This window comes from Eucyclogobius newberryi, unplaced genomic scaffold, assembly GCF_026437365.1.
Source record: "Eucyclogobius newberryi isolate DKJ021-1_F unplaced genomic scaffold, fEucNew1.0.hap1 SCAF_19, whole genome shotgun sequence".
In the NCBI taxonomy this organism is placed as follows: Eukaryota; Metazoa; Chordata; class Actinopteri; order Gobiiformes; family Gobiidae; genus Eucyclogobius; species Eucyclogobius newberryi.
Window position 1 is genome coordinate 14,999,815 of NW_027315823.1, and position 20,219 is coordinate 15,020,033.

The 20,219-nt window shown below is 39.7% G+C and overlaps 2 protein-coding genes and 1 long non-coding RNA gene across 3 annotated transcripts in view; 1 reads left to right on the top strand and 2 right to left on the bottom strand.

The window, feature by feature from the left end:
- rtf2 (replication termination factor 2) overlaps positions 1 to 18,225 on the top strand; it is a 52,548-nt gene extending 34,323 nt beyond the window's left edge. Inside the window, exons 7-9 of the mRNA XM_072451823.1 lie at positions 15,848 to 15,905; positions 16,002 to 16,067; positions 17,638 to 18,225. Of these exons, the coding sequence (XP_072307924.1) occupies positions 15,848 to 15,905; positions 16,002 to 16,067; positions 17,638 to 17,807 (294 nt within the window). The 3' untranslated portion in view covers positions 17,808 to 18,225. The remainder of the gene's footprint in view (positions 1 to 15,847; positions 15,906 to 16,001; positions 16,068 to 17,637) is intronic.
- Positions 4,700 to 5,152, bottom strand: LOC140365416 (uncharacterized). The gene is made up of 3 exons (XR_011927823.1): positions 5,039 to 5,152; positions 4,868 to 4,975; positions 4,700 to 4,786 (listed from the first exon to the last, which is right to left on the bottom strand). It is a non-coding gene; the product is annotated as an uncharacterized lncRNA (long non-coding RNA).
- On the bottom strand, positions 6,798 to 12,995 carry LOC140366240 (homeodomain-interacting protein kinase 2-like). Its single transcript, XM_072452907.1, has 12 exons — positions 12,810 to 12,995; positions 12,553 to 12,738; positions 11,880 to 12,061; positions 11,676 to 11,799; positions 9,094 to 9,201; positions 8,924 to 9,010; positions 8,719 to 8,855; positions 8,545 to 8,607; positions 8,280 to 8,460; positions 7,132 to 7,317; positions 6,878 to 7,059; positions 6,798 to 6,816 (listed from the first exon to the last, which is right to left on the bottom strand). The coding sequence occupies exons 1-12, from the start codon at positions 12,987 to 12,989 to the stop codon at positions 6,798 to 6,800; spliced, it is 1,635 nt and encodes a 544-aa protein (XP_072309008.1). The 5' UTR covers positions 12,990 to 12,995.
- Positions 18,226 to 20,219: the final 1,994 nt, after the last annotated feature.

Here is a 20,219-nt window from a genome sequence, read left to right on the forward strand (position 1 = left end):
ACTTAGGAGGTAATCCGGTGGTTTGCCAAAGAGTTTCAGCATTACTTTCAGCTTTATGGGGGAAAAAATGCCCATTTGTGTTAGGCAAGGCTTAATAGCATTTGCAGGTCTACATTTGGCCAATGACTTACCGTCTCAAATTCAGTGCTGTTGGGGAACAGGTTGCCATCAAACAGCAAGATGGCCACCATGGTTCCCAGACACCACACATCCACGGACTCGTTGAAAGGCAAACCCAGAATGATTTCAGGAGGTCTGTAGGAGAAAGAAAGGCATGACATGGGCTGACAGATAAAAGAGTGTTTGATGAGACGAGCAGGAGTGGCACAGTTCACCTGTAGCATGTGTTTTGGATCTTCATGCCTCTTCTGGCCTTAGAGGCGTGCATGGCCAAACCGAAATCAATGAGTTTGACCTGCACTGGCCTTTGAATGTTGTTCACAACCATCACATTTTCCAATTTTATGTCCGCGTGGATTATGGACCAGTCTTTCAGCACCTCCAAAGCGGTGGCAACCTGCACAAATGATACATTACAAAATGTAAAAAAAAAAAAAAACATTTCTGATCTTAACCTATTCAGGCCGGTTATTTTATTACTTGGTTTACGGATTTTTAAATGAAATATATTGAACAGGCGGGCGAAATATAGATATAATTTCAATTTCAATAGATTTTTTCTTCCGGGTTTACACAAAACGGACCACGGGAGGAGGCGGGGGGAGGAGGGGGGGACGCGGCGCGCAGGTGTGTGTAACAGTAGATTTAGCGTGTTTTGCATTGTCTAAGTGTGCACCCTTAGTCACGGCAAAACGCGCTGGAGAAAATGTGTTAAACAGGTTTAAAATGTGTATTTGCGATATAAAGGCATTGGCGCGGCGCCTAGCACACAGGGAAACGGGCGTGCATGCTCTCCCGGGGCCGTGTGCAGGGTCCGTCACAGACTCCCGCAGGAAAAATTGCTTCACGTGCTCTTATCTTTTGACTTAATACCGCTTTTTATATTTAATGTAATGCTATTTTGCCTTGTCAGCGGTACTTTATAAAAAAAAGTATTATAATTTATATCATTTATATTGTAGAAATCAATAATCTAAGCGCGGCGGATCCGTTAACCAAGTAATAAAATAACTGTGGCCTCATCTTAAATATAAAATAAATAGGTTGATTATCTGTGTAAAAGTACTGTTATTTTCCATTACAATATTCAGGCTTTCTGTAAGGCCTACAGCTAGGCCTGTCTCAATAACACATTTTGATATGCGATATAAATTATTGCTGAATAAAATAGAGATGATAAATTACTTTAGCATTATCCCCCAAAAATGATTCAGAATCTTGTTAATTTAAGGAAAATTTTATTTTGAAGTTGTATTGTCCAATATAAATCTTGCATGAAATACATGAAATGTAAAAATGCCTCTAGACCCAAACTGGACTATGTTTTTGCTTCCAGGTGAATTATTTCATCAAAAGAGCAGTTTTAGTTTAAGTGTCTAGCCTTAAACAACATGGTATCTGTACTTTGACCAACTGCAGTCCTAAATATTGAGTCACTTTACCTAATATATACCTGTTTAATTATGCAGCGGATATCTGAGAGGGGCAGCGGTTTAAATAGCTTGTAGTAACCCAATAAACTCATGTCCAGCATTTCTAAGACCATCGCTTTGCCCATATGAGTATCAAACGCCTCGTAGAACTTAACGATGTTTCGCTGGTCCATCCCTTCTTTCATCAGCCGACGCAGCAGACCAATCTGAACACAGGGGAAAAATAATTTAACATACTCATTTACTTGAACCAAGTATAACAACGATTGGAGCTTACCTCGTTCATTGTGTCCTGTTTAAATAATGGCATTTTAACAGCCACCTCACGCCGAGTGTCTTTGGTGCGACACTGGATGACTTTGCCAAATCCTCCGCTGCCCAGAAGTTTGAGGAACTGGTAATTTTTAGGGATGGATTCCTTGATCTTGGCAATATTCAATGTAGTTTTTTCAGACATTGTTGTTTTTTTGTCTGGATAACTGAAATGCATGAATATCTCATGAATCAAGTCCAGGTGAAGTTCAGAAGAGTGTCTTGTACATAATTGCAAAGTAAAGTTGCAAAGTGTGTAACAGTAAAGATGGATAGGACATTTTTTTGAGTAACTATTCAATAATGTTGTATTTAGACGCAGACAACATACTGAGGTCTTATTTTCACATGGAACCTTTACCAAAATGCACTGTAGATACCAGGGGTTGGCAACCCAAAATGTTCAAAGAGCCATATCGGAGCAAGAAAACAAATCTGTCTGGAGCCGCAAAAAATGCATAGCCTTATAAAAGCCTTGTATGGAGGGAACACAGGCTGTAAGTGTATAAAATGACTAGGCTACAAATACATAATGAGCATTCCTGATTAAATGTTTATTTTCCCTGTAGCGCTCCCTGGAGGGAGTGACGCACCACGTGACTACTCTGCTGTACAATATTTGGCGCTTTAAGGTTAACTTCCATTACAATGTTAATGTATCATATTTTGTTGCATAAATGAAAATATAGAAATACAATCAAGAACTCAGATTTTTGAGGATTCGAAAAAACAAAAACGCAGTCCTCTTCAAACCTCAATAACAATACAATTCTCTTCTTTCCCCCAATATCTGGGCAACAGTGGAATTGAACACCGCCTGCAATTATATATTTGATCATTTCTTCTTGCAGTCAAAATTCACATACCTGCATAACAGCGCTGTCTGTTCGATATCGACCACGTCACACGACTCATCACAGGCACTTAAGTATGCTGGAGCTGAATTAACGTCCTTGATTTGCCGATTGGTGATAATGCCTGCCATTTTAATGTCCCTTTCCTTGTGTCTTTGCGGAGAATCCTTCATGTACTCACACATCTGTGAATGGTTTTCCACACTGTATTATCTACTGGATTGCAACAAAACTAGCAGCAGTAGTGGAGTTTGGAGATGCAATCCACTTATTAAATCTATCTTTGCGCTCCTAATTTCTCCAGAAGTGCTGAAATCGCAATTTTTCTCTCACTTCCAACTGGGTGGTCGGCATCAAATTTTGCATGCCCTCCCTGGAAATGTCTTTCCAAATTACTTGTATGTGTAATCCCTCATTCGTCCAGGAGTGTTCCATTGTAGAAAAAGCTTCAGTTGTAGTCATCTGGACTCAGTTGTAGAAAAAAACTGAACGTTTCGACTCTCATCCAAGAGTCATTGTCAATCTGCAAATTCAGGCCTGGGAACTCAGATATTTATCCTATTTTGTGGTAACCCCTGCCCACCAGGGAGGGGGCCCTGAAGAAAAAGAAAAAAGTTGTTTTTTTCAACAGAAACTTCACCTCTTTGTTTTCTAGAGGCTAGCCTGATAGAGTCCAGATGACTACAACTGAACCTGTTTCTACAACTTTCCAAATTACTCTTATTTTTGTTTGTTTGTTATTTGACAACTTCTCATTACAAAGCAAACATGCAAGCAATCCTTCTACTTTGACAATGAAACAAATGCTTTGATAAGTTCTTCCTTGAATCCTCTGTTTTCATCGGCCGTGGCCACGGCGCAGTCAAATAGCCCAGCAGTTTCAGGAGCCACAGCACGGCCATTAAGCCTCATGGCTAACCCTAACCCTAACCCGGCGTGGTCAAATAGCCCAGCAGTTTCAGGAGCCGCGGCACGAAATAGCCTAGCAGTTTCGGCCGCGCGCCGCGGCTCTGTAGACATTCCCGTTTTCATCAGATATCTTTTGTCCCGTTTGTTTACAACAGCAACGTGCCCATGTGCACAGCGCCACGTGTGTCGCAGGCTATGACGCAAATCTCCGTTGACAGAAATGTTGAAATTCAACATTTATTATAAACAGTTTTACCGTATTGGAAAAAGTTAAGAATGTTTGAGATCTGTTTGTCCTCCTACAGAAACCAAATTAAAACAACAAATATATCCCCCCCACTATTTCTATTTTCATACTTTTTTTAAAAAGCCACTAGGAGTGCGCTAAAGAGCTGCATGTGTCTCCGGAGCCGCAGGTTGCCGACCCCTGGTATATACCATATGCACCGAGAACGGTCGGTGTTTCCTTAATCAACGTTCTGCACTGAAATCCAGTTCATAAATCCTGATCAAATCGGAGCAGAACAGTACATGGTTTTTCCTGTCATGCATGTAAGTGTTGTGACTGTGTTGGGATGTCCTACTTACATAACAAACGGATGTTGAAGGATCTGAAATGGAGTGATCCTCTGAGTCTCATTTATGTTGAGCATTTCCTTGACCAGGTGAACGCATTCCACCAGCTTGTGTGTCTGGCAATCCTTAGAAATGATTAGTAGAGACTGGAAAAGTAGAGAAAGTAGAGAAATAGACCAAAATAACCATCATACTATAAACACAGCAGTGTGTTCTATACAGAAACATTTATCTAATGCTGAATATAGAGGTGAAAGATATTTGAAACATTTACAATATCGCAATTGTTTTTTGTGTCCAATTTGTTGGTAAATATACGGTCCATTCACTTTTTGTATTTGACGAAGACATTGACAGTCACATTTTCGCACGTTTCTGATGGATTGTCATATTGTCTGAATATTGCCATCGGGAAAATGATGTGAAGATACAAATTTTCGTTATTATCGCCCAGCCCTAGCTGAAAATGTTGACTATAAGACACACCTCAATTAGTGTGTCCACAGATTCAGTGTACTCTGTAGTGTGCTTTTGGATAGTACCCGGAGGAAGGCCATTAGACTCTTCAAACTGCTTTGCAGACTAAAACAAACAGAATATAGGTGTATTATCATGGCCAGCTGAAAAACAACAGATGATAGAAAAAAATCAAATGCAATTTACCATTAACTTCCAACCGTGTGAAGCACATTTAAAAAACATATTGGTTTTAAGGGCCACATCAAGAATGGCGATGGAAGGTTGACCAAATAATTTGATTATAGTCTTCAACTAAAAAACAGATTTGTAGATATTTTAGAATGTATAGATGTTTTAGAGCAATAATGGACTTACAGTCTCAAATTCAGTTCGGCTGGGAAACATGTCGAAGGAGGTCAACATGGTGACCAACATGTAGCCCAAAGACCAGACATCGATGGCCTCGTTAAAAGGCAGACCTAGGATGATTTCGGGAGCTCTGCCAGGAACAAATTAGTTGTCAAAATTGTTAATACCAAGATAGAAATCCATACTAAATTTTACAATTATCAATACTGAAGAAATAACATAATTAGGACATTGGGCCATAATCAGAACTAAAGGATTATCTTATCTTAATCAGAACTAACATAAGACCACATGGTGATATTTTAAAAAATACAATTATTTTGAAGGTTCACTTTATACATTTTCTGGGGCATGCTCTGCCACAAGCTTGTTTTATTTTATTTTATTTTTTTAAGAGTTACAGAGGCCATGTTACAGATCAGATCTGTCAGAATGCATTATTCATAGTAATGAAGAAAATGTCATGTGTAATGCCATACTGTAAAACATTTTAGGTGATACATCTCAATGGTACGACGGAGTATAAGAGCCCTTTTTTACAAAGTCACTGCTCTTTGTGTGCAGAGGTTTTACATCAGAGCAATACGGGCTTGTGGAGCTACAGTGCCCCACAGTTGGGATATATGTGCAAAATTACGTGTTGGGTGCCTCTCATTGTAGTCATCAGCCTGGGCTGCATGGTGTGTTAGGCTGTAGTTGTGTTACTCGGCTGTAAGAGGTGGAATCAGTTGTATGGATGATGGTGTGTGCGCTTTTTGGCTGTGCCAAACATGATCCCAGTGTTAGACAGGAGGAGCTGAGTGGAAGTGCAGACTGCAGACAGCTGTTTTGTGTTCTGTGTGTTTTACTGAGTTTGTCCAAGGGATGACAAAAAGGTTAGAATCAGTGCATAAATCTTTAAGTGCACACATTGAGCACGTAAGAATAGTGATTGTGCGCGAAGTGCCCACGTAGAGAAACAACACTATAGAAGAGCAGAGAACGTGTGAATATAATGCAGAGGCTGCTCCTCCTGTCTGCGGGCGGCTGTGGCACGGAGCACGGCTGGTGTTTGAGCCCATGGTGCACTACGGATACGCCATGGAGAAAGTTTGATCCAACAGTTTGTGAATGATGCGTAACAGGAAAGGTGCGGCTAAACTGCAGTCTTGTCTTGTAATCGGCACACATGAAAGACATCGTTTTAAAGGCCAGGAAACACTTTAACATCTATTGCAGGCTTTTATGTAGTTCTAAACTGTCAACTCATCCAAGCCCGAGTCCTGGCCGTGGTGCTGAAATGAACTGCTCATGTCACTTTGAATCGGAACATTGACACCGGCCCCTAAACGACGACTTTATTCTCATAAATGTATGACTGTATGCTCATTAAATTCTGAGTTTATTCTCATTAAATTAACAACTTCTTTCTCATTCATTTACGACTTTTTTCTGGCTTTGACTTTAATCTCATAAGATTATGACTTGGAAAGCTGAAAAGATTCAGTTGTAGTCATCTGGACTCTGTTTTTAGAAAAAACAAAACGTTTCGATTCTTAGATGAGAGTTGAGAAGTTTTGTTTTAGTTAAATACTTGAACCCTAACTCCTTGATTAAGGCTTAGTAATTACTTAATTAAGTCTTTGTTCATGCTTATTAAGACTGATAAAGGTGCAGTCATTATAAAGTGGTAAATAAAATAAAATTACTAAAATTATTGTCTATGCAAATGTTTGTTTTTGAATTATCATTGTGGAATTGAACAGCCTTTTCTTTTGTATGAAAATCAAGTGTGAAATTTATCTCTAGAACAAAAAAAATAAGCAAATGTTATCACTTTTTCTCACATTTAACAGTATTACCTACCTGTACTTGACAAGTTGTACCGTCATGCCCGGTTTTGCCTTCTTCCTCCAAATAACTGCGCCAAATTCCGCCAGTTTGATCTGGAGAGGCTGATCTTTCTGACTGCAAAGCCAGATGTTTTCCATCATGACACCAGTATGGATTAACCCCATGGACTCCAGGGCCTGTAAGGCGGTGGCCGTCTGCAATAGTTGTAACATTGGATTAAAAAGACATTTCCATGTTTGTTCCTTACATTTATTTGAACATGTTACTTGTTGGACAATGGCCTGGATGTTTCTTAGGTGGAGAGGGTAGTGGGTGTCATAGTATTCAGATAAGTTCATGTTGAGCCTCTCCAACACCATGACCTGCCCACGACTGGTATCCAAGATGTCAAGAAATGTGACAATATTTTGGTGGTTCATGTCTTGATCCACAAATTTTTGAAGCAACCAAATCTAAATGGAACATAAAACAGTCAGTGGGTGTTAGCTAGTGATGTGATAATGAGATGGTTATCACTTTCTGTGGTTATTCAAGTTACAGTATAATCAAATAATATAATCTTGAGAGTTTTAGGTACAAAAAAGTAATTTGTACTCAATTTGTACTCTGAAAAAGTGAACCCAAATGTAAAATCCTTTTTTCAGACCAATTCAACGAGTTCGTTGTACACTCAGAAAATAATAGAAGTTTCCATGCGGCACGGTGTCCTGTTGTGCATTGGCCTTAAGAATGCTATTGATATCTTTTACTGCCAAGCTAAAGACTTTTATTTTATTTAAAGTTTTTATTATGCCAAAGTACAGCAGTGAAGAACTTCCACAAGTATAAACCTTGGTATTATTTTGGCTTTGTGTCGCTCCAATGCAGCGGTGTAGATGGGCCTTAGTGTGACGCTGATGTCAATTCATAAATTTATGCGGCTAAATTCAGGCTTTTAGATAGAGACCCGTCTTCCCGTATTTTGGACGGGGTATTTTAAAATGTGGAAGGCCATTTTCGAGTGCAGGGACGGCCATTTTATTAATAAATCTTAGAAAAAAAGGGAATATTGTCATTAAATCGGGAAGCAGTTGACAATAGTCCGCCATTAAAATTGAATGTTTACAAGCGAAAATTTGCATGCTGCGCGCTGATTGGTCGATGAAATTTGTGTGCTTGGCTCTGATTGGCTGCCGAGCCGTGGTCCAGAGAATGCCGAAGCTATGTTTCCAAATCCTATCTAAAAGCCTGACTAAATACGAGCGTATGATTGTTTACGTGAATTAAGGGTTCAAAATGTGACACTGGCAGGTTGTGGAAATGCAGTTAATGGAAAAGAATTGAGTTGTTGTTTGGTGTCAGTAATTGTGTATGACGGTAAAATGTTAATGTTTCTTCTCACAATGATTCTAACACTATCAGTGTTCATACTTACCTCCTGCTGAGTCCTGTTGTTGGAATTAGGCAACTTGACTGTAACAATCTTCTTGCTCTGTGGTTGACAACATTTGACCATTTGGCCAAATTTTCCATTTGCTAGCATTTTGGTGATTTGGTATCCTTCAGGGAGGATTTTATTCATCCCCATATGGTTCAAAGGCTTGTTGATGTAGTCACTAAGGACAAAGACTGACAATTACCATATGTAATCCAAGATTGATCTTGAACCTTTCTTTACTTTGAAATCGTATGTTTATTACCTGTTTTCTTCATCCAGGTCCAGGCTTTGCTGTGTTGTAGTGTTTACTGCTGGACACGGCTCACTATTGACAGAAAAAAATAATTCATCATTGTTCATTACTGGCTTTTACATGGGTCAAATTGCAATAAGAGAACATTTATGTTAAAGAGTCGTGACATGTGATCAAACACACCTTTCAGAATGGATGAATCGGTGTTGGAGGATTTGTGAGGGAGTAATCCTATTAGGAGTTTCCATTTCTAGCATCTTTCTGAGCAGGTCTGAGGCTGCTTCCATAATGTCCTTCTCGCTCGACTTTTGAAATTTATCCTATAAAACAATCATGAACACATCAGTATTTGCTCAGGAGTCGGTTTAGGTTGAACAGTAAAATATACCTCAAACAGTTCTTGGAAGGAATTGTAGCTTTCTGCAAAGTAGGTACCAATCTCGCAGTCAAACAAAGTCATGACATGCGAGTCAGTCTAAGAAAACATTTGGAAATCAAAATTATATTGTTTTGTAAATGTATTGTTTTTGTGATATTAGAAAATGTAATTCTATTTACCATTAAGTTCCAATGGCTGCTATCATAGTTGAAGTATCGGTGCGTCTTCATTCCACGACTAAGGAGGTAATCTGGTAGTTTGCCAAAGAGTTTCAGCATTACTTTCAGCTTTATGGGGAAAATTACACATTTGTGTTAGATAAGGCTTCATAACATTTCCAGCTCTGCGTTTGGCCCATGGCTTCATAACATTTCCAGCTCTACGTTTGCCCATGGCTTCATAACATTTCCAGCTCTACGTTTGCCCATGGCTTCATAACATTTCCAGCTCTACGTTTGGCCCATGGCTTCATAACATTTCCAGCTCTACGTTTGCCCATGGCTTCATAACATTTACAGCTCTACGTTTGCCCATGGCTTCATAACATTTACAGCTCTGCGTTTGGCCCATGGCTTCATAACATTTACAGCTCTGCGTTTGGCCCATGGCTTCATAACATTTACAGCTCTGCGTTTGGCCCATGGCTTCATAACATTTACAGCTCTGCGTTTGGCCCATGGCTTCATAACATTTACAGCTCTGCGTTTGGCCCATGGCTTCATAACATTTACAGCTCTGCGTTTGGCCCATGGCTTCATAACATTTACAGCTCTGCGTTTGGCCCATGGCTTCATAACATTTACAGCTCTGCGTTTGGCCCATGGCTTCATAACATTTACAGCTCTGCGTTTGGCCCATGGCTTCATAACATTTACAGCTCTGCGTTTGGCCCATGGCTTCATAACATTTCCAGCTCTGCGTTTGGCCCATGGCTTCATAACATTTCCAGCTCTACGTTTGCCCATGGCTTCATAACATTTCCAGCTCTACGTTTGCCCATGGCTTCATAACATTTCCAGCTCTACGTTTGGCCCATGGCTTCATAACATTTCCAGCTCTACGTTTGCCCATGGCTTCATAACATTTACAGCTCTGCGTTTGGCCCATGGCTTCATAACATTTACAGCTCTGCGTTTGGCCCATGGCTTCATAACATTTACAGCTCTGCGTTTGGCCCATGGCTTCATAACATTTACAGCTCTGCGTTTGGCCCATGGCTTCATAACATTTACAGCTCTGCGTTTGGCCCATGGCTTCATAACATTTACAGCTCTGCGTTTGGCCCATGGCTTCATAACATTTACAGCTCTGCGTTTGGCCCATGGCTTCATAACATTTACAGCTCTGCGTTTGGCCCATGGCTTCATAACATTTACAGCTCTGCGTTTGGCCCATGGCTTCATAACATTTCCAGCTCTACGTTTGCCCATGGCTTCATAACATTTCCAGCTCTACGTTTGGCCCATGGCTTCATAACATTTCCAGCTCTACGTTTGCCCATGGCTTCATAACATTTACAGCTCTGCGTTTGGCCCATGGCTTCATAACATTTACAGCTCTGCGTTTGGCCCATGGCTTCATAACATTTACAGCTCTGCGTTTGGCCCATGGCTTCATAACATTTACAGCTCTGCGTTTGGCCCATGGCTTCATAACATTTACAGCTCTGCGTTTGGCCCATGGCTTCATAACATTTACAGCTCTGCGTTTGGCCCATGGCTTCATAACATTTACAGCTCTGCGTTTGGCCCATGGCTTCATAACATTTCCAGCTCTGCGTTTGGCCCATGGCTTCATAACATTTACAGCTCTGCGTTTGGCCCATGGCTTCATAACATTTACAGCTCTGCGTTTGGCCCATGGCTTCATAACATTTCCAGCTCTGCGTTTGGCCCATGGCTTCATAACATTTCCAGCTCTACGTTTGCCCATGGCTTCATAACATTTCCAGCTCTACGTTTGCCCATGGCTTCATAACATTTCCAGCTCTACGTTTGGCCCATGGCTTCATAACATTTCCAGCTCTACGTTTGCCCATGGCTTCATAACATTTACAGCTCTACGTTTGCCCATGGCTTCATAACATTTACAGCTCTGCGTTTGGCCCATGGCTTCATAACATTTACAGCTCTGCGTTTGGCCCATGGCTTCATAACATTTACAGCTCTGCGTTTGGCCCATGGCTTCATAACATTTACAGCTCTGCGTTTGGCCCATGGCTTCATAACATTTACAGCTCTGCGTTTGGCCCATGGCTTCATAACATTTACAGCTCTGCGTTTGGCCCATGGCTTCATAACATTTACAGCTCTGCGTTTGGCCCATGGCTTCATAACATTTACAGCTCTGCGTTTGGCCCATGGCTTCATAACATTTACAGCTCTGCGTTTGGCCCATGGCTTCATAACATTTACAGCTCTGCGTTTGGCCCATGGCTTCATAACATTTCCAGCTCTACGTTTGCCCATGGCTTCATAACATTTACAGCTCTGCGTTTGGCCCATGGCTTCATAACATTTACAGCTCTGCGTTTGCCCATGGCTTCATAACATTTACAGCTCTGCGTTTGGCCCATGGCTTCATAACATTTACAGCTCTGCGTTTGGCCCATGGCTTCATAACATTTACAGCTCTACGTTTGCCCATGGCTTCATAACATTTACAGCTCTGCGTTTGGCCCATGGCTTCATAACATTTACAGCTCTGCGTTTGGCCCATGGCTTCATAACATTTACAGCTCTACACTTGGCCAAAGACTTACTGTCTCAAATTCAGTGCTGTTGGGGAACAGGTTGCCATCAAACAGCAAGATGGCCACCATGGTTCCCAGACACCACACATCCACGGACTCGTTGAAAGGCAAACCCAGAATGATTTCAGGAGGTCTGTAGGAGAAAGAAAGGCATGACATGGGCTGACAGATAAAAGAGTGTTTGATGAGACGAGCAGGAGTGGCACAGTTCACCTGTAGCATGTGTTTTGGATCTTCATGCCTCTTCTGGCCTTAGAGGCGTGCATGGCCAAACCGAAATCAATGAGTTTGACCTGCACTGGCCTTTGAATGTGGTCCACAACCATCACATTGTCGAATTTTATGTCAGCATGGATTATGGACCAGTCTTTCAGCACCTCCAAAGCGGTGGCAACCTGCACAAATGTGTAATTTTATTCATATATATCTTAAATGTGAAATAAATGGGCAAATTATCTGTATAAAAATACATAGTAGAAAAAGCTTCAGTTGTAGTCATCTGGACTCAGTTAGAAAAAATATATTTTGTCTAACTGAGTCCAGATGACTACAACTGAAGCTTTTTCTACTATGGAACACGCCTGGACGAATGAGGGATTACACCGACGTATAAAAATACAATTATTTCCCATCACAATATTCATGCGTTCTATAAGGCCTTCAGCTAGGCCTGTCACAAAAACACATTTTGAAGTGAGATATAAATTATTCCAGAAGAAAATAGAGATTATCTATTCTATTATCTCCAAAAACTTATAAAAGTACAACATTGTTAAAAAAAACCACATGGCTGCAATGAATAAATAGCGGCTTGAAACACTTTTGTAGTTAGTTTGTATCTATAATGAGTCATCCAAGTTATTGAATCACTTTACCTAATATATACCTGTTTAATTATGCAGCGGGTATCTGAGAGGGAGAGGGGTTTAAATAGCTTGTAGTAACCCAACAAACTCATGTCCAGCATTTCAAAGATAATCGCTTTGCCCATAGGAGTGTCAAAGGCCTCGTAGAACTTAACGATGTTTCGCTGGTCCATCCCTTCTTTCATCAGCCGACGCAGCAGACCAATCTGAACACAGGGGAAAAATAATTTAACATACTCATTTACTTGAACCAAGTATAACAACGATTGGAGCTTACCTCGTTCATTGTGTCCTGTTTAAATAATGGCATTTTAACAGCCACCTCACGCCGAGTGTCTTTGGTGCGACACTGGATGACTTTGCCAAATCCTCCGCTGCCCAGAAGTTTGAGGAACTGGTAATTTTTAGGGATGGATTCCTTGATCTTGGCAATACTCAATGTAGTTTTTCCAGACATTGTTGACTTTTTTGTCTGCATAACTGAAATGCACAAATATGTCATGAATTAAGTCCAGGTGTAGTTCAGAAGAGTGTCTTGTAGTAAAGTAAAGTTGCAAAGTGTGTAACAGTAGAGATGGATAGGACATTTTCTTGAGTAACTATTTAAAATGTTTACTTCTACTTGTGTTTGTTCCTTGAGTTTCTCTTCTCACTATGAGTAAATCTACAAGAGACAATAGCTCTATTTAGTTATAGTTTTATTAATTTCAATTTAGTTTTGTCTCATTTTTCAACTGTTTCCTATGAAGTACCTGATTTTGTCCTTTATTTATTGTTTTGTCCTTCCAAGTACATTAATTTCAAAATAAAATGGATGTTATGTCCAGACTGCTAATCTTACAATTACCTTTTACTTTTACATTTTTTAGACCTGCAGAAATTGTTGAGGTTTTTTTTTTTAATGCAAAGAGTTGGAGCAAACAAAGACGTAAAGATAAAAATGACACGGAAATTCAACGTTTCAACAATTTGGTTGCTTCTAACTAACTTCAGATTAACTTAAAATCAGCACAATTCTTTATCACGATCACTTTAATAGTTCTCAAAATGTGTATAAAATACTCTCAAAGTACTTTTGAAAAGGGCACTTCAGTACTTTACTCATGTCATTTTTTATCCCTGTATCTGTAATTTTACTTTGAGTAACAAAACTTAAGTAATTCCACACCTGCTGTAACTTTTTTACTTCTATTTCTTGGCCTACTTTTAAAAATGATCTTCTCCAGTAATATCATTTTGAAATAGTTTGCTTATACATGCTATATTATGCATGATTATATATGCTTATACTTGAGTAAAACATTTACTTGATCCACCAATGTCTTTCAGTGAAAGACATTGCACAGGTTTAACACGTCATATTGAACTCAAGTAAATGTGTTTTTCCACACCAAGATACTCATATACAAGTGTGGAAAAAGCTTTTTAAACTAGTTGTTGTTACTTTTAATGGCGTTTCGCCGCCGACTGAAAAGGTGCATTTACCGCCACCTACTGTAGTTGTGCGTCTTCAACGTATGTATTTAACGCTATACCGGAAAAATAAAGTGTATACAAGGTTGAGTCTCTGTAAACCCGACTGTGTGCGTTCCCTGTGGTGTTGTTGTTGTTGTTGTTGTTGTTGTTGTTGTTGTTTTATGGCGGTTGGCATCCAATTGTTGCATTACCGCCAGACTTTATTCCTCAGACTTTTCGTAGTCCTCAGACTCCCTGTGGTGTGCGTCAAGAAATCAGGACTTTTGTGTTTGGTGTCAGAGTTGTAACATTCCGATTCCATTTTCTTGTCCTCAATGATGTCATATCCTCAAAGAGATGCCATAGCGATAGAATTCCATTACAGCTCCATGATGATGTATGGTAATGAGGCTTTTTTCCCCCCCGTCTCTTTTTCTCTCTCCTTTTATTTCTCTTTCTCTCCCTCTTTCTCTCTTTTTTGGTGTGGCATGGAACACACATACTTTAAGTCTTACAACTACAGTAGTTGGCTGCCAACCGCCATCAAAATACACAACAACAACAAACATCATATACTTTCTCTCTCAGCTTCTCTTTTTTTACTGTATAACGTAAATCACATACTTTGAAGACGTTCAACTACAGTAGGTGGCATCTTTTCAGTTGGCTGCCAATCACCATTAAAAGTAATGCAACAACAAACATACATTTTCACTAAAACACGTGTATATTCGGGTCGTCCAACGTAAGGCAATTAAATCAGAACTCTACAGCGGAATAATATGTGTGGCCAGACCGACTTGTCAATGCCCGATCTCGTTAGACCTCGGAAGCTACGTCAGGATGGGCCTGGTTAGTACTTTGATGTCGTTGTGTCCTTGGGGAAGAGAGTTCACCCACTGTACCTCCAGTCTCCATGTATGCTGGTCTATGAAAGCGACTGTTTGTGAGAGTGAATGTGAGACAATGGCCGAAAATGCGTATTGTGTAAAATGAACATACACTGTCCTGACCAAATAAACAAATAATACATAAAGTGGATGTTCCGCAACTTCGCCAAAGTTCTGCCACTCTAAGAGGTTGGGGGAAATTGCAAATTTGAAGACGAATCCCAAAAAAATTACAAGACCGAGGAGCAACAAATGCCACAGCAAGCATCAGACTAGAAAACAAACATCAAAGTTTGAATGACGAGAATCGGACAAGTAATGAGACCTGTGGTATGTGCCAAAAAATATATATAATAATAAAGAGTCAGCAGAAGATTTAGCAGCATTTTAACACAATTTAGGCACATTTTGAACAGTATAATACTTTTCACGTTTAGTTTTATTATATATAATGAACATTTGACCTGACCTTAAAGCAGATACTGCTTTACAACATAGATACATAACCTTCTTCGTTCAAACACGAGTTCATAAATGGGTAGCGCGAGCCGAAGCCACGCCCACCCCGCGTCCTTCATGTTAACTCATGGATCTAGGAAGCCGTAAGTTGCGAGAGTTTTAAAGCTCTTACATTCGGACAAACTCGGGGTAGTCCAGAAATGGTCTGAGGTCGGAGATGCTGGTGCAGAATACATTTTTATTTTTATTGAGGTTTTGGCCAAAAAAACATCGGAAAATCCGCTAAAACAGGAAAAATAAAAAAATAAAACATTTGGACGTCGGCGGACTCTCGAAACAACTTCTTTAAAACTCCTGCCTTGTTGTATACTATTTACTATTTTGAATACTATTTAACAACATTATTAACAATGGTGTATCTATCAAAATAAATAGAATTACTGATGCAGAATAAAGTTGTGTTTGTTCTTCAATGTCATCTTTAAATGAGAAATGTCTATTTCCTCCTCAGAAATCAAAAAAGAGCAAAGCAGCAGTGGAAACTGGAGCCGCACCACCTGAATCTAAAGGTTTGTGTTCGAGTGGTTGTTTTTCTCCTACAAAACAATATTTGTACATCTTGGTCAGGAATTATGAATGATACGATTGTGTGCTTTGCAATGTAGATGAAACGAGCTCAACAAAAGCAGGAAGCTCTGTGGAGAATGGAAATGGCGCAAGCAGCGATCCAGGTAAGTAGTCAACAGTGACTTAACTGCTCATAAACTCTATGTTGACCTCATTTATTCCAGGGTTAGGGTTACTCCATTCCATTAGGGTTAGGGATTTTTCCATTGGGATAACATGGGAGGTTTCTGTCATTGCTACGGCTACGCCCTGACAAATATGACATTGGTCTCATTTACTTTTTTGATCAGGATGCCAAAATGGAATTTTGTTCCAAATTTCATAAAATTTCGAAAAACTAAATATTTTACTCCCCATATAAAATTTTATTTCACATTGTAGGGGGCGCTATTGTGCTAAATTAATTTGTTTCACTTCAAGTAGGTTTAGGGCAAAGGGTTTATCAACTGATTCAAATTTGATGCAATTCAGACTTTGTATGCGCCAATGGCAGCAAATTTTAAATTTGGGAAAGTGTTTGAATTTGAGCAACAGTTTGCGGCTTTGCCGCACAGACACCGTGAAATATATCTAAATAATTGGGATAACTTTTCTACACTTTCCTATGTTATCGTGTGGGTCCCTGGTCACTGACAGGCACTTTTTCATTATTTTTGAGTGGGCTCCGCCTACTTTGTGTTATTGGCCCGCTATACAATATTATTTTTTTATTTTTGCATTACATGCTTATATGCACGGAACGTGCATGAGTTGCCGAACGTATTTGTGAGCTACTTAGCGCAAACGAGGGCTTTACATGGGGATGATGACCACGCCACAGTTATTTTATTACTTGGTTTACGGATTTTTAAATTAAATATATTGCACAGGCGGACGGAATATAAATATAAATATAATTTCAATTTCAAAAGATGTTTTCTTCCGGGTTTGCCCAAAACGCACCACCGGAAGAGGACGCGGCGCGCAGGAGTGTGTAACAGTAGATTTAGTGTGTTTTAGACGGACAGAACTGACGCTTAAGTGTGCACCCTCCCTCACCCACCCAGTCACGGCCAAACGCGCTGAAGAAAATGTGGTAAACGGGTTTAAAATGTGTATTTGCGATATAAAGACACGCAGTAGACAGGGAGACGGGCGCGCTCACCCCGGGACCACGCGCAGGGACAGACCCGCTCTGTCACAGACTTCCGCAGGAGTTTGGCGAGAAATTGCTTCACGTGCTCTTGTCTTTTGACTTAATAGCGCTTTTTACATTTAATTTAATGCTATTTTGCTTTGTCGGCGCTACTTTATAAAAAAATATTTTAAGTGCGTTAAAAAAGTGCGACGGATCCGTAAACCAAGTAATAAAATAACTAAGGCCTTAGTGCGCACATGGGCTTCGCCCGTTTACAGCGGTAATGTTAAATTTCTCCTACTACTAATTAGTATGCACGGGACCATCGGGACATGCATGAGTGGAAGAGTGCGTTAGTGTTAGTGAGTGTTTGGAAGCGGGCGAGTGCTTTGCGCTCGATTTCGCGGCTGTGTTTCGCACGGCCTTATGGACCTAATAGGGCTCTCGCCAGCTTGTTGCACTCGGGTCTAATAATAATAATAATGACCGTCACAAACTTCAGCAAACGTAACATGTTAGACCACGAGAATGATATCCTTTCTTCTGCTCTCTTGAAGATGTGGCCGGTCCCAGCTCTTCCAAAAGCGGCGGCGCTTCCAAACGCTCCATCCAGGAAATGCAGGACAAATCTGAAGTCTTCAAATCCCTCTTCACCAGCCACACCTCGGCCAAGCGCACCAAAGACCAGACGTCCAACTGGGTCACACACACACCCTATCACTTTTAACACCTTCATTCACAAATCTACTTATATTTTTGCATTGATACAGCGTTTCCCAATATTAGAGGGACTTTTGGTGGCCACAAGTCAAATTTTCTTCTCGGAACATGCTGAACCAGTAAGTTGGTTTGACATATTATGCTTTCTTTTGTTTCTTGCATTATCACAAACGTTTACTAGTATGCAAATCCATTTTAAAAGTGAGGTGTGTATTGTATGAAAAATAAAGACAATGACAGCTGAACATTCATATTATGGTCCGAATGTGTCTCTATTGTCTTAAGTGAACCCGTTTAAGATGTTTACGTTCGCATTCTTTTTCCTAAATTTCACCTGGATTGGATTTTTTCATGACATTATGACCGGCCTGAATCAGATTAATATACCCTGGCCACTTTTATATGTAAAACTACATCTGATTTGAATATGATTTTTTTTTCTTTTCCAGTCTTTTAATTGGAAAAGACTGGAATTAAACTGCTTTTTAAAAAGTGATGTTTTAAACTGAATTGGTTTTGTAAAGTTTGACAAAAGTAAAATATTGACATTGGTTTATATAGGACAAAAGATAAAGATGACTATAGCCGTTTATTGACAAATGGGACGGAATCTGCATTGCCCCTGCAGTGTGAACATAGTCCAAAGTGGGCCGCGAGTGGTTCTAGCTCCCAAAAAACGGTCTGGCTCGCTTTTAAGCAAGACGGCAAAAAGCAGATACCGTGTGACATTTTTCTTTCTCACCGACTTGATCTTGTGATAAACCGCCACATTTCCAGTGATTATTGAGTCGATGTGCTTGGCAAAACAAAGCTAGCACATGTTAGCATACATAACCATCAACAACTCGACCATCTTGTACTATGTTTTTCAAGACTAAATCGACATTACATTTGTCATCGGTAAGAGCTAAATGTGAGTTGAACATGTTTACCTCGCATCTGGAGACACAAATGTGGATTGTAAATATAAAATGTCTAAAATAATTCTCCACTTAACACCCAATTGTGCATATTTTACTGTGTACTTCTAAATCATCCCTAAAATCTCAATGTTTAAGGTGAATTAATTGTACGGATATTTTAACAACTGTCAAAGTGGAGGTGAAGGTACAGAAATGTCACAGAGGGAAAAAAAACACATACAGGGCCTTTAAACTGTGGTAATGGGTGACATTTATACTTCAAAAAGTGTATTAAATAAAGCAATTAAAAACAGTTTCGTCACAGTCTCTGTTATTGGTAGGAAACTTCGTCGGTCTCTATAAATAATGCCTCGCTTGTGTCTCTGTTCCCTGTTCACGTCCTCAACCGCTCTTAGCTGTGTTCTCGTATCACAAACATTTGTCTTAATAGCTCCCCTGACTCTTCACAGTTTTTGTTTTGAAGCCTTTACCTTATACCTCCCTGGTGTGTTTTTGTCCTTTGAGTTTGCATTCATCGACACCTTTTTACGTCAAGGCCATACTTTGTGCAGCTGCTGACCCCTAGTGGACCACACTGACACAGCTCTCTGACACAATTTCAATTTAAATTGGTATTTATTTGAACAAAATGGTAGTGTTTATTTTTATTAAAGATGTAATTAATCTGTTTGGTATCTTTTGTTTGTGAACAGTAGTAAATATGTCAAATACTTTCCATTTGCCGTGTATTAATATAAGACTGCAGTAAGGATTACATCAGAACGATACAAAAACAATGTAGGTACGTCGCTGAAATGTACAATTATAATTAAATCAGACTTTATATTTCCAGTGCAAAAGTTGAAACCCGTGAATACAAAGACAAACGTGTAAAGGTGAATTTGTGAATAGTCTGCAAATAGTTGCGTCTTCTATTGATCAGAAATAAAACTCAAATGTGTGTTTTCATAACCAAGAAATGCACAAAAGGGCATTGAGGTGACGGGACTTGTCTGCCTTTGAGATCAGCATCCACAGGGATTATTTGTAGGGGATTATTCGTCAGGCACGAAAAGGCAAATATTTTTAAAGCCCAATTTGATACTCAAGCTGTAGCTGTGGGTTTGTACAGACTGTGCTCTCAGTCCCTCTCTCACGTTCACACAGCAACGGCAACTCAAGTATTCACAGTAATTCAAAATGAGTCTCTATTTACTGATTTGGAATTATATTTTTGGAGCTACATCGTGAACATGAATACTACTACTACTGCTACTACTCCTGCTACTTCTACAACTACAACAGAGGCAAAAAAGACAGATATTAAAGCCTCCACCTAAAGAATAAATATATGATTGTAGCTGTGTATGGAAAAAAATCAAATGTTCATACAGGCTTGAATACTAATGTCAATGTAATATCAAAGACCTTCAACTTTTCTTATATGACATTTCTGATATCTTGATGTGACACATTTTGTATTAGGATTTTTGAAGTATATCAATAAATCTCTTCAT